The 14,920-nt window shown below is 32.2% G+C and overlaps 2 protein-coding genes and 1 long non-coding RNA gene across 4 annotated transcripts; 1 reads left to right on the plus strand and 2 right to left on the minus strand.

Annotated features, from left to right (window-relative positions):
* Positions 1–2,048: 2,048 nt before the first annotated feature.
* LOC120075114 (uncharacterized) lies at positions 2,049–5,087 on the minus strand. Of its 2 annotated transcripts, none has more exons than XM_039028289.2 (5): positions 4,896–5,087; positions 4,711–4,800; positions 4,568–4,638; positions 4,382–4,478; positions 2,049–3,228 (listed from the first exon to the last, which is right to left on the minus strand). In XM_039028289.2, the coding sequence occupies exons 1-5, from the start codon at positions 4,956–4,958 to the stop codon at positions 3,226–3,228; spliced, it is 324 nt and encodes a 107-aa protein (XP_038884217.1). In that variant the 5' UTR covers positions 4,959–5,087; the 3' UTR covers positions 2,049–3,225. The 2 variants fall into 2 exon arrangements, with proteins under 2 accessions (XP_038884217.1, XP_038884216.1); XM_039028288.2 differs by lacking the exon at positions 2,049–3,228 and adding an exon at positions 4,081–4,300.
* On the plus strand, positions 2,420–3,164 carry ENODL15 (early nodulin-like protein 15). The gene is made up of 2 exons (XM_039028287.2): positions 2,420–2,594; positions 2,692–3,164. The coding sequence occupies exons 1-2, from the start codon at positions 2,420–2,422 to the stop codon at positions 3,033–3,035; spliced, it is 519 nt and encodes a 172-aa protein (XP_038884215.1). The 3' UTR covers positions 3,036–3,164.
* A 636-nt stretch (positions 5,088–5,723) lies between the features above and the next one.
* LOC150036396 (uncharacterized) lies at positions 5,724–11,822 on the minus strand. Its single transcript, XR_016529044.1, has 2 exons — positions 11,624–11,822; positions 5,724–6,276 (listed from the first exon to the last, which is right to left on the minus strand). It is a non-coding gene; the product is annotated as an uncharacterized LOC150036396 (long non-coding RNA).
* Between the last annotated feature and the right edge of the window lie 3,098 nt (positions 11,823–14,920).

Below are 14,920 nucleotides of genomic sequence, written 5' to 3' on the forward strand. Positions count from 1 at the left end.
TTAAAAGGAAAGAGTTCAACATTGAGTCCTACTGACCAGCCAAGCTGAATATGTATTAATTTAGAAATAACTGAGTCAGATTCGGTCGGGTGTTTTGCAATTTTGAGATCTACAATTTGTTTGACATCACTAGAGTTATATATAACTATTGGTGGTGCAAGCAACGTTGAGAGTTGCAACTTTGTGACAAGGGAATTCCATGAGAGAATAGTAAGGCTAGTAAAGGAGGCTTTTAACTTTACATTCTATGTTTAAGTGAATTATACACTTTTTCTCTGGATATATCTAAGTGTGGAAGATTTAGCACTACACTGACATAATGAAACTAGAATGGAGAAAGCGAGCTAGCGAAAAATTTGCAATGATGATGAACGTGCGCAAATTTTCTTCGATAACAGTTTTCAATTCATTTTTCATTTTCTTAAAAATACTTCTTATAATATAGTACTATTGGTGTTGGAAATTTGTATGGTCTCTGTCGTTAGGGTGGACTCTTGTTGGGTTTTCTTTTGGCCAGCTTTTCTAGTTTGGTATCATATTTCAAATCAACCTGCGTGGAAGTTACACATGTGATGACATGTTGAGCACCCTCCAATGTGCAAGTTAGTATAGGAAGTGTATATTCTAAATAAGCACAAAGAGTAAGGTTGAAGTTATCTTTCAGAAATCATTACTTCTTTTTATTGGGATTGTCGAATAAAGTTATTTATAATGTCATTTCCTTAATACTCACATGTGGTTACGTGTGATTCTAATGATATTAGGGCTTAGCTCAACTAAGTTATTTTTCTATTAGTATATTTTCTTCTGCTCAAATGGTTGACCTAAAATTTGATGCACTAACTTTCTTTTCCCTGCTAGAACGCACATTTTCTCAAGTCACCTCATAATCTTCTTTGAATTTAGTAATTTAGAAATTCATTTTGAGTATTCATACCTTATTTTAGATATATATATATATATATATATATATATTAAAAAAATAATATTATTTTAAATAAACAATGAAAAAAGTAGAGTTGTGGTGAACATATTGACAAAAATAGGTTGGAAAATCGTGGACCCAATATACGATTATAAGAAAAATACACGATTTATCTTAAATTATATGCCCAGTTCACAATTTAAACTCAACATGGCTTTAAATTTTGCTAATAGGAATACATGTGTACAAGAAGAAAATCGTGGACCTAGTCCACAAGTTCCTCCACTCCCTAAAAATCTCCCTAAAATTGTGGACCCTCTCTCTTTTTCATCTTCTTTTCTTTCTTTTTGTTCTTCTCCCTTCTTCTTCCTTTTCTTTTTCATCTTAAAAAATCTCCCCAAAATTGATCCTTTCATTTTCCTCATTTAATTAATTAAAATTTTTATATTCCAATATCTATCGTTGTCAACCTCTTTATTTTTATATTCCAACGTCTATAGTCGTCTCTTCATAAAATTAACCATTCGTTTTCCTCATTTAATTAATTATAATTTTTATATCCCATATTCCACATTTTTCCTCCTTTATTTTCATATTCCAATCCTTTCACCAAAGAAAGAAAATTGTAAAATTGTAAAAAAAAAAAAAAAAAAATCGTGACGAGGTCCACAATTTTGGACTCATGGCAGCCACCTGACAGCCATGCTAGTGGTGATATAATTAATGAAAATCGTGTACCAGATACATATTTTTATCACACACAAACAGTGAAAATTGTATACCGGATACACGATTTTTATCACACCCAAACTACCCTAGTTTGGTGAATAGTTTGGTCTTTAACCTTATTTTTAAAATTTATTTATTTAACATTTTATTTTTGAATTTTTTTCTCTAATTTCCTATTTTTATCATTATTTTCAAAAACTACATTATTCTTGAATTTATTGGTAAGATATGCATTTTATATTGAATTGAAATATCAAATTTCAATTAAAAGAGATAAAATTTTGGGTAATGTAGAAAAGAAAAGGTAGCGATCAAACAACAAGCAAATGATAATTCATTTGCAAATGACTGGTTGCTTTTTTCTTAAATATAAGATTTAAAATAATAATAATAATAATAATAATAATAATAATAATAATAATTAATAATAATAATAACCTCTGCAAAGTGGCAGCCAAAAGATAACGGTTGGATTATGAGCCGTTTAAAAATTCCCTTTCACCATTCTCCATACATCTCAGCCGTTGGAACTTTGAAAGACAAGTAAAAAGACAAAAACCCAGCATACACTCAATTAAACCCCCAACGGCTAGTTTTCCTCTATCAATCTCCTCTGCATATAAAATGGAAGCTCCCTTCTCCACAAAATTCATTCTTTCATTCATTTTCCAATTATAATATATTCTCTGTTCTCACTCCATCGGTGAAGAAGAAGAAAAGTTAAGTCCCCATCCATCATCATCATCATCATCATCATCATCATCCATGGCTGGCTTTTCAAGAGCTCTGTTTCTTCTCACCTTTCTCCTTTTCAGCTTCTCAGAAGCCAGAGAGATCTTGGTCGGAGGCAAATCCAATGTCTGGACAATCCCTTCTTCTCAATCTCAATCCCTCAATCAATGGGCTGAAACCTCCCGTTTTCGCATTGGCGACACTCTCGGTAACTTCCTCTACTCTGTTTTCACGACCTCTGTTTTTTATGGGAATTATTGAATGATTAAACATGATTTTTTTCTTAATTGAATGTTTGTTAACAGTGTGGAATTACGAAGAAGGGAAGGATTCGGTACTGAAAGTGACAAAGGAAGATTACGAAGCCTGCAACACCGAAAACCCAGAACAGAGATTCGAGGATGGGAATACGAAAGTGGAGCTACAGAAACCAGGCCCTTTTTATTTCATCAGTGGGGCAAAGGGTCACTGCGAGCAGGGCCAGAAGCTGATTGTTGTGGTTGTGACTCCTCGCCGCAGGTTCATCGGCATCTCTCCGGCGCCTTCTCCGGCGGAGAGTGAGGGTCCGGCGGTTGCTCCGTCGAGTGGAGCTGCGAATTTGAAGGTTGGGTTTTTGGCGGTGGTTGTCGGAGTTATGGGTTTGCTGTGAGGATTGGAACTACTTGATTTTGGGTTCTTTCCTTGGTTTTATTTGTTTGATTTAGATTTTGGATGTAACTCCACATTCCATTCGGAATATCCAAAAAATATTAATATATAATATTCGTTAATTTTTCCATATTGAAATTCTCGAGTCTTCCAAATCTCAATCAATTCTCCATCTTGTCGCTCGATCATGATCACTGATGATTGCAAGTAGCCAACGTAAGAAACATTCCATAAAACCCGGACGATTGTTAAACACCAAATAAACCATTTTAATCATATGAAAATGTTTGAGTTTCAAAAATATAAAAGTGCTACCAAACTCGAATGTTCAGATATAAAACATGATGCAAAACTTATGGAAAAATTAATGAATATATATTAATAAATATTTTGAATATTCCGAATGGAATGTGGTTATCAAACAAATAAAACCAAGGAAAGAACAATCAATTAGTTAATCCTCACACCAAACTCAAACATCAATATGAAAATTTAAAGCAAATATTATATCAAAATCTTATATAATTTTTTAAATCTTCAATTTCTAATTTATATAATCGTGGAAATAGGAATTTACCTAAAGTTTTTTAAGAATTGAATTAATCTCAATTGAGTATGACAAAATGAACATGTTTAGTTGCTCAACTATAACGACTTCAAATTCAAAGTGAACGTGAAAATAAATAAATAAATTGAGTATGCTCAACTATAACGACCTCAATTTCAAAGTGAACGTGAAAATAAATAAATAAATTGGGTATGTTCTCAATAAATTTATGGAATCATGTAATTTTATATTAAAAAAAGTTTTATTGTTTATATAAGATTAGGTTAAATTACAAATTTAACCCATATATCAATGGGAGAAAATTAGAAGTTAGACTATATATATATTCTAAAAATTAAAATTTTGTACTTATAGTTTGATAAACTCCTGTAGTAGTTTTCTTTTTCCTCAATAAACAAATTGACACGTGACAATTATTTAAAAAAAAAAGCCAAAGAAAATGTTTTTTATGTATAAAAAAGTAGTGTATGGACTTGAGTGCAGCCATAAATAATATCTATGATTCCATCAAACCAATCAATGAATTCTATTTTTTTACACTATACATAACTAAAAATAAGACCAAAACAGTATTAAATCTCATCTCAATGTTTATACGGTAATCACTTATCACTTCCACTATATTGTTCATAGATTTAAACAAACGATTTTGTGTATGCATTATCCGGAGGCTTCTCCTTATCTTCCTCGACACCATCCTGCAATCTCAGTCCTCCATTAAATTTTTTCAATCAATCTATCTATTGTGAAGAAGAAAGAAATGTCATATGGGTTCATACCAGATTCTGTTTCGATTCCAGAACCATGGGCAAGTTTTCTAAATCATGACTACGGTTCTGTAATTTCTGCAGGTACCAGAGTCTTCGTCTCAAAAATCTTTTCGAAATTTGAAACAAAAGGAGGGGTTCAGGATTCAGGAATGCCATTAGAAAACTTTTAAGGATGTCAAAAGATCATATTCATACCCAACTTCATCTTCAAGAGTCTCTTTTCTCTGTTTCAGAACCTTCAATTTTCTGTTCTTCGAGACAAGTTCCTACAAAATCATCTTTCATTCAATCGTTCTTCAAAACAGCCACTCTGCAAATTCGAAAGAAGAAACTCGAACCTTCTGGATTTCCAATAATTTAAGCTCTGCTTTCAATCTCCATGGACAATGGCGGATTTCCGAGAATCGATCGACACTCTTCATCTTCGACTTTCAAATCAACAATGGAATGAACGAGAAAGAAAGCATCAATCGATTTAGGGTTTTAGTGAAGTGGGAAGAAATCGAAAATTTGGGAGACGTACCTCATCCGCATCATGGGAGGAGAAATTGTGAGGATTCGATTTGGAAGTAAGATTTCTCTGCATTTTGATCCTCAATTTCTTCCATATTTTGGAGAGAGATAGAGAGAGAGAGAGAGGACATTGGTTTGATATGAATCTTATCTTTGGAAGTTTTTTGACAAATGATTTTTTATGAATAAAAATTGGGAGTGTGACAAATGATTCACACTAAAATGAATCAAAATATTTATAAGTAAGGTAAAATATCACTATCCTCTATTTTTAATAATTTTATCATTTAAAATAATTTTTCTTTTTATTTCTAAACTTGTTATTTTTTTATAAAGCTTTTTTAAAAATAATTTGAAGTTTTGAAAAGAAAAAAAATTATTTTTATTTTTAGAATGTGGTTAAGAATTCTATTCTTTTAAGTAAGAAATATGTTGTGAAATATTGTAAGTTTGAAATAATATAATGTAAATTCAACTGCAAAATTGGATTAATATTGTACTTTTTAAAACTGTTAGCCAAATATTGTAGTTTCAAAACTATTTAGAGAAATACGGTAGTTTTTCGATTTGCTTGTATGTTTTTTCCCTTAAAATACCTGTATGTCGAGATTTCAATACTTGCCAAAGGTTCAATTTTTTAAAAAAAGATGTATGTCGAGTGCTAAAGTCTAGAACACCTTTTTTTTTTTTTTTTTAGTCCAACACTGTTATTCCCTTACCTTGGTTAAGGTACTCTATACAATTATATTTCTTTATAATAACAAAAAAAGATGTTCTTGTATTTCTTAATAATAAATAAAATCTACATCCTTAACTCTTAACTCTAAGAGATATCATAGAAAAGAATAAATTCTCAATCATTTTTTCTTCCATAATTTGAAAATAATTAAAATGTTTATATTAATACAACAATTTAATGTATCTCATTCATTTAAAAATAATATTAAAAAATCAATATGTCCCACAAGGTGGACGTCGTCGATTTCAAGTTGGTTGTTGTCGTCTACTTTGAACTTGAGGTTGCTCTGGTTCCTTTTCATGTTGCTCTGAGTCCTCTTGATGTTGCTCTGGTACCTCTACAAACGTTTCATAGTATAAATATTCATTATGCTCTCCACAACCGCGCCCATGTCCATGCAAGTATAAAAATGTTAGATCAGCTGGCTTTGCGTCTGCGTCATAGGAGACAATTTTTCCACATTGTGGGTGACCTCATCAAACTCATCTCCTTTTGTTTGAGCATGTCCCCTACGTCTAGGAACTTGTGGAAGAGCAATAGGTATATCGTACATATAATATATCTCCTCCATATAGCTCTCATTGTTATTCCATATAGCAAGAACCTAGTTTGGATCATTTACAACATCACGAATACTACTGTTGTTCGATCTCTGTGAATTATAAAACGATTAGACAATATTTAAAATAAATTTAAATTAAAAATAATTAGAAAATATTTATTTATGTATTATATGACCCACAGCTGCTCTCGGACGAGTAATGTAGCACCTTGTAATATTATTGTACCAATTGATATAATTTTGAGTGACATCCTTATCAAATTTCCCAATAGAAACCCATATGGCAACAAACCTTGCACGATAGTGCCATCGCACTACCAAATGTGCAATTTTTCAGACTAATCTCCAGTTCTTAGGTCGATGCCGTGCAGTAGACGTTCAGTATTACAAGGCGATGGGACATCCTATTGGAAACCAAATTGTCACATTACCCTGTCCCACTCACCAATGTGAAAACATATGAGAGGGCGTATCATCCGCCATATGTTTTGACCGTTTGTACAAACATCGGGCAAAGTGTCCATGACAACTTTTTAAAACTCCCAAATAATCTAAAATATAAAATATTATATTAAAAAATATTAAAGAAAAATACATTAAAAATATGTAGAAATAATTCAATTGATTTTAGTATTAATGTACCTGATCAGGTTGAAGCAGATCAAGCATGTATCTATACTAACTAACTACATGTGTACTGTCCTAGTTACACAAAATTTGTCTCTCCACCTATATTATTAAATCAATATTTTAGATTTCAAATTAACTAGACTCGTCATATAAAAATATTTGTTAAATTAAATTGAATTAAAATAACATATCAAAAACTATAGGCCCGTCTAGCTAATTGAGCATCATTTACATGTTGGAGCCATTGTTGGAAACCATTCCTAAGCCCATAATTTCAAAAGTATTCGAGGCCCAGCGATTTCATGAATTTCAGGTTTTGTTGCTTTGCATAGTTGTCTATACAACCATGCCAAATATACTCCACCCCAAGAATATTGTCCCACATCATAAAGGTTGACTAACAATGACAGGAACATCAAGTGAATGAAATGACTTGATTTGTCAGAAAATAGACTTCTACCCATCATCTATAGTATATATGCTCGCGTATATCTCATGACAACTTCCTCATCTGCATCATCAACAAACTCACGAAATTGTATCCCTAACCATGTTAAACTCAACCTCGATCCTTTAATTTTATTGGCAGGTAGGGTTACATTGAGTAACAATTGACAAATATTCAGCCAGTTATCATGCATTACTTTGGTAACTGGCTCACCGTCAACAAGTAACCCGAACAATCCTTTTATGTCCTGTAGAGTGATAGTGCACTCTCCAGTGGACACATGAGATGTATGTGTCTCAGGCCTCCATTTTTCGATCACTGATGTGATGAGATACCAATCTAGTAGAATGAATCCCAATCTGGCAACTCCATAAAATCTAGACATACGAAGTAATGGTAATATTCTAAGGTGGAGTGGGATAGTGCGATGAACAACCACCTCTCGATGTCTATAATATATCTCGCCAATGGTACGATCTTCCCATATAATTGATGATCGATGAATCAATTGATCATACAGAACATTAGGATCAATCGATCTTGGATTTAAAGCCATAATCTAAAAGAAAAAAATATTTATTTCTAGAGTAAAACATAAAAATAATGCAGTGTACGTTGACAGTTTATAGTAGTCATCAATAAAATCTTTGTAGTTCATGTTAAAACGTGAAAAAATCGCCATAAAATGCGAGCATGGAATGTCAAACGCTTGTCACTTGTTATATGAACAGTACCACTCGGACCCATTTAGCCTTAATATTTGAACATTTCCTCCTTTAACATTGAGGCTGTGATGTCCAATCTTCACATGAAACACACCTTCATATCGATCGTATTACTGTACTTCATGTTTACTAGATCTTGCAACCCATTTATTAATTTTTTTCGTGTGCTTACTTGAATATTTACTCACTTAGTATTACAAATATATTTAAAACAAATTGTTGATTACTAAAAAAATTATTACCGAGTGTATTTATCTCGACGCTCCAAACAGTTCTTATTTCTTCTCTTCTTTTTTCAAAGTAATTTACGCACTTGAAGAATATTATTTGAACAAGAGCATTTATTGACAATATTAGAACTCCTTTGAGGACTTAATTTATGCACTCTGATAGATTTTATTGTCATCCACCCGTACCTAAACCCTCTATCGTGTGCTTGAATCCATTGCTCAAGTGCTGTAAAAAAAATCAGACAACTCCAATTTTTTTCTTTAATGTTCTCAATGACTTTATTACACTTTTGAATTTGAAACTGATATCCGACACGATAAACATAATTCTTTAATGTGTTGAATTTTTATTTTTTGTTGAAATTTCTGACCATATGTCGTAAACAAAATCGATAGTGACATTTTGGCCCCGTTCAACCATTTGCTGGATTGTTTATTGCTGAGATAATGCCAGTATGTCGATCCAAAATTAAAACACACCTCTTCATTTGTAACAATTTCTTTCAAATGTTTCAAGAACCATCCCCATGAGTTGCAGAATCCTCATTTGCAATGGCGAATGCAAGAGGAAGAAGATGCTCGTTTGAATAAACTGATGTAGTAATTAGTAACTTTCCTCGATATTTTCCACAAGTAGGTATCGTCTATTTGAATCACCAGTTGATATCTATTAAAAGCTTTTATATAAGGACTAAATGCCCAAAATACAGAAGTAAGGATGACATGTCGTTCAGTTGACGTTTTCTTCACTCTCTACTCTACATGTGTTTCGGGATTAGTCTGCTTAACCATATACTGTCAGTTGGGCAATAATTTGTATGACTTATCCCAGTCACTGGACACTTTAGCTAACGCCTTTCTTTTGCCCTCCTCACCCTATGGTAAGGAACATGATATCTAATTTTTTGTTTTTATGTCAAATTTTAGTTGTGCCATGCTGATGGACATCACAAAAATCTAGTGAAATCATTGATGAATCTAACTACACATGATTTTGACTAAGTTCTGGGTAAAAACATGTATGTTGCTTAACATACTTAGAGATCTCAAACAAGCCATGCGACCTTTTCTTTGTTGCACGAAGTCTCCATTTGAAACCTTCTTCCCACTCTTTACACCGAATTGCTGAAATCGCCAGTGTCGATTTCACAACCTCATACGGTGTGTGACACTTAATAGCAAAATATTTGGCCACATGTATAGCATTTCTTTGTCTTGACAAATCATCCCCTTATACAGGTGGGTATTGTTAACATCCACAAGGGCTACAATTGGGTCATGTTCTTGAATGCTATGTATTATAATCATATCCAAATCAATAAATGTATCTGAAGGTAACTCATGTTCAAGACCATCAAAATCCAACTTCTCGAATTTATCATCCGTTTTTGTTCTAAAATCCTTGTATTGATTATTAGCCACCATATCTTCATAATCATAAGGTGGTGCAACTGATGTAGGATCAGGGTCAATACATTGAGTCAGATCTTCAAATAGACCAAAGAGTTGTGCTTCAAGTTTATATCCAACCCTACCCTACTCACATTAACATATAAATGCACTAAATTCAAGAGTGGCATCGCGATTGAAAACATTAAGTTCATTGCTTGTTCATTAGGAATAGGAAATGACATAAACCTTACTGATCTTGATGACTCAAATGTCAAATCAGGCATAAATCCGATTAATTGAGCCCAAAGGCCAGACCTATGGACCAACTAAGCCCAAGTCCAACTAATTGAGCCCAAAGGCTAGACCCATGGATCAACCAAGCCTAAGCTTGCCTGTGAACTCTATAAATAGAAAAGCTCTCCTCATTTGGAGGGGTCAGCAATTCTACACTCCAGAGAGCTTAGAGGGAATTCTCTACAATCAGAAGACTCCTTGACTCTTGAAGCTGACCACGTTTGAAGACTGAAGTCCTTTGGAGATATAGGTATTCTGAAGACGAAGTCCTTTGAAGATACAAGCATTCTAACCACGCTTGAAGACTGAAGTCCTTTAAAGGTACAAGCATTCTGACCACGCTTCAAGACTGAAGTCCTTTGAAGATGCAAGTATTCTGAAGGCTGGAAAAGATACAAGTATTCTGAACACACTTGAAGACTGAAGTCCTTTGAGCATTCTTCCAATACTCGAAGCTCAAGAACACCCTCACGCCCCGCTTATATATATCAAACGATGCATTCAACCGAGAGAGAATCAGAGGATCAAGCACTAGAGATTGAACCACATCATATCAAATTAATATCAACATCAACCCCAACTTAAGTTCAACTCCACGAAACAAGTTTCTTCGGAAGCCTCGTGTGAACACTAATCCTCCAAGAAGATCAACAAGCCCAAAGGCCGATCGTCCGAGAAGATCAACAAGTCCAAAGGCCGATCATCCAAGGAGATCAACAAGCCAAGACTAATCATCTAATAAGATCAACAAGCCCAAATGCCGATCATCCAAGAAGATCAACAAGCCCAAAGGTGATCGTCCAAAAAGATCAACAAGCCCAAAAGTCGATCGTTCAAGAAGATCAACAAGCCTAAAGGCCGATCATCTAATGAGATCAACAAACCCAAAGGCCGATCACCCAAGGAGATCAACAAGCCTAAAGGCCGATCATTCAATAACAACCACTTAAAGATTATAATTTATTTTGAAAGCATCAAAATACTATGTATTAGAAATTGTACTCACTTTCCTAAAGATTAATGCAAATACAAAATTCAAGTTCCACAAAATAAATTTCTCTTGAAATCTCGTGCGAACAACATCCACATTTTCTTGTTTTAGTTCAATGAGCCTTTCACAAAACCCCAATCTAACAACTAGAGAGTTAAAGCTAGGGATATCTAAGTCTTCCACCAACCAAAGAACCATTTAGCTTCATAATAAAGCAATAAAAATTAGCCAATGTAAGAACAAATGAGAAATTACCTCTAAGGAACACAAATAGTAAGCATTACAGTTCATCAAAATGTGTCATCGCTATTTTAAGACAAATCTCACCAAAACTATGAAGCCACATTCTCCAAAACCAAATTGTTTATCACTTAATCCATGAAGAAAATTAGCAACCTGTTACTCTTTGAAATTACAAACAGAACTAAAAAGTCAACCATTATAATGGAAACTAAACACATACCTCTCAACAAACAGATCCTATTTCCAAACCACAAGTTTGTAATGAAAAACGGGGAGAACCGATAAAAGGGAGCACAAAACATAGATCTAAGAAAAAGGGTACAAAAGATGAGCAGGGGGGGTTAGGGAAAAAAGAAAAAGGATGAAAAATGAAGATCCAGTAGTGAAGCAGGAGAGATGAGAGAGAAAGCAAAAGACAGGTTGGAAGATGAAGCATTTAAAATTATGATTAATTGTAGAATCAAAATGTGTGAATTGAACTTACAGATTGTTTGCATTGGCACTGTCCTCGATGCAGTAGTGTGAAAACACCGACAACGGCTTAGCACCGATGGCGATGCAAAATCACTGTGGCAATGTGAGAACTCTTTTCGACAACGTGAAATCTCCTCGACAGCGTGAAGACATTGTGTATACAAACCCTAAATTCACGTGAGTGATTAGGTATACGCGACAACCATCACGCGAATTTCGAAACTAAAATGAATTAGAAAAAAAAAACTAAAAACCAGCACCTAATTAATTAAAACTATTATACTTGACATTTTTAAAATGACAAGAATACAAAAATAAACTTGACGTTTTTAAAATATCAAGTATTGTGTCCGCGTGAAAAAAAATCTAGAAAAATCCCAACCCTTCACCTTTTTTTTCATTTTCTTGACGGTTTTCTTTAAAATTACCTATTACTAGACTTTTTTTTTTTTTTTTTTTTTAATAAAGATGTCAAGTACTTCAAATTGCAAATGACAAGAAATATTTTTTTTTTCTTGTAGTGGATTTTATTAGATAAATAATTTGTGTTAACAAAAACTACCAACCATGAGATATATTAGATTTAGGACATTAATCCCAACAGGTGGTTGGTCATAATCAACTCCATCAACACCATCAATCATATTACCATTTGTAATAAATTTCAAATATTTGTTCGTCATTTTCTTAAAAGAAAAGACAAACAATACATTACTAATTATCAAACTTATATACAAAAAAAAAGATTAAAAATATAAACAAAATATTAAAAATATTAAAAACTATGAACATCAAACTTATATATTAAAACAATCTAACATTGTAAGAAATATATATAATAAAGTTTCACTCAAATTAATAATTTTGTATTAAATAACAAAAAAAAAAACTACTAGACTTTTTAAAATGCACTATATTAAAAAATAGAATATTATAAAAAATAAACAATACATTACTAATTATCAAACTTAAATACAAACAAAAATATAAAAAATATAAAAAATATAAAAAATTAATAAAAAAATATTTGAACATCAAACATAAATACAAAACAATAGAATATTATAAGAATATATAATAAAAAATTCATTAAAATTAATAATTTTGTATTAACAAAAAAAACTACTAAACTTTTTAAATAAAAATAATACTAAAAAAGTAGAATATTATATATATATAAGCAAACATTACATTAATAATTATTTTACTAATTATCAAACTTAAATAAAAAAAACAAAAGAATAAACAAAATATTAAAAATATTAAAAACTACTCAACAAAATTTTAAAATGCATCACGATTAAGAACATCGGATTTATAATTTTGTATTAAATAACAAAAAAACTACTAAACTTTTTAAAATGCACTAATACTAAAAGAATAACACTAATACTAACAAATGTTAATATTATTTAAAATGTAAAAAAGAAAAAAAAATATTAACAGGGTAGGTTTAACTCAATATAAATAAGATTATTAAAATATATAGAGAAAAAACTATTAATATCAATATGTAAATATTTTTCAATTCAACGACTAGTAAAAAAAATTAACATGATAGATCTACTAACATCAATATATAAGGAATTAAAATGGTTTATCTAGAATAATATAAATATATAAAAAAAAAACTAATAATAAATAAAAAGTGAACTCACAAATTTAATAGCGGTTTTACTTTTTTTCCCCTCAAAGTGACAACGGTCCCTCTTTTCTTTGTTATTTGTTATTCAACAACAAAAACTACGAAAAAAAATAGAATATTATGAGAATATGAATCTCTAACTTATTTTTAATTTAAAAAAACTAGGAATTTTGTTGAGTGAACGTTACCTCTTTTTGATTCTTTGTTTCCCAAACAACAATAAAAACTATAAAAAAAATATAATAGTATGAAAATAGGAACAAAATTTATAATTATTTTAAAAAAATTGAAATTTAGTGGAGTGAATGTACAAACCTCACAATTTGATGGACAAATGTGGGAAAAAAAAATTTAACAACAATTTTTGGAAGAAGAAGAAGTAAAAAGATGATCTGAGAGACAAAGAGCCAAATGGAGAGTGATTTTCTAGAAGATTTCGAAAGAGAAGAGCAGTGGCAGAGGAAAAGTATTGTGCAAAGATAGAGGCAAAGTGTGATTTGGGAAGCTTGGTGGTGGGATTAAAAGGTGTAGGTCGAGTGTTGAGAATACGACCCACAGGTTAATGCATAGATGAGCGTTTGGAAAGAATAAAAGCTGTTGGTCAAAAGTGGTCTGACGGATGGAACGAGATGCATAGTGGTCTGACAGATGGGACGAGATGCATGTTAGCAGTATGCTCAATGTTGAAAACTAGACTTATAACTACAAGAAAAAGAGGCTCTCCCGACGTTTAAAACCACCGTCGGGACATCCGTCATTGAGAGGCAAGGTCTCTCCCAACGATGTAAGAGACGTGTCGAGAATTAGAAACAACTCCTGACGACGTATACTAGTTGTCAGGAGATTGGAACTATCTCCTGATGGTGGGAGATTACTCATTGGGAGTTATAATAACTCTCGACGAGTTATTTATTTTTTGGGAGTTCCTAAGGAACTCCTAACGACAATCGAGGGCCGTCGAGAGATTTGGTATAAAAACCCATATCACATAGAAGGCAGATCATCTGCCATCTTCTTCCCCAAATCCCAAACCCTAGGTGAAATTGAGAGAGAGAGAGGTCGTCTGTTCTCTGCTGAGAGTCCGTTTGTTCATCGTCGCTGTTGAGAGAGAGAGGTGGTCCGTTCGCACTGAGAGGTCTTTCGCCGCTGCTGCTGTTGAGAGAGAGATCGTTGATCAACTCGCTGCCCATTCGATCAGCTCCGCTGCCATCGGTAATGTCTTCTTTCACTATTTCTTTTCTATTTAGTTTCGCTATTTTGGATATTTTTTACATTTGTGAAAGATGTAAAATTTTCTCTAAAATTTTATATCTTGTGCAAGATTCTACTAATAGTCATGCATTTGTTATTCTAATTTAAACTCGGCTCTTCAAGTTAAAACTTAAATCAAAAGAATATTTAACATTTGATAAAAAAAAATATTAAGCATACAAACACATGAGTTGTTGCATAGTAGACATAAACCATTTTTACTTAATATCTTAATATTTAAGAAAAAAAATATGTCTCCAATATTTTTGGCTTTAAACATTATGTAAAACTATCATATAATTATTCAATCTTGAATATAAAACGAGGAGTTTAATTTATAGTTGAGAACATGTGCATTTTCTTTAACAAAATTATATAGTAGTTGAAAATTCTTTATATGAAAAAGAGATA

This window comes from Benincasa hispida, chromosome 4, assembly GCF_027475165.1.
Source record: "Benincasa hispida cultivar pf3 chromosome 4, pf3_genome.v1.1, whole genome shotgun sequence".
NCBI lineage: Eukaryota > Viridiplantae > Streptophyta > Magnoliopsida > Cucurbitales > Cucurbitaceae > Benincasa > Benincasa hispida.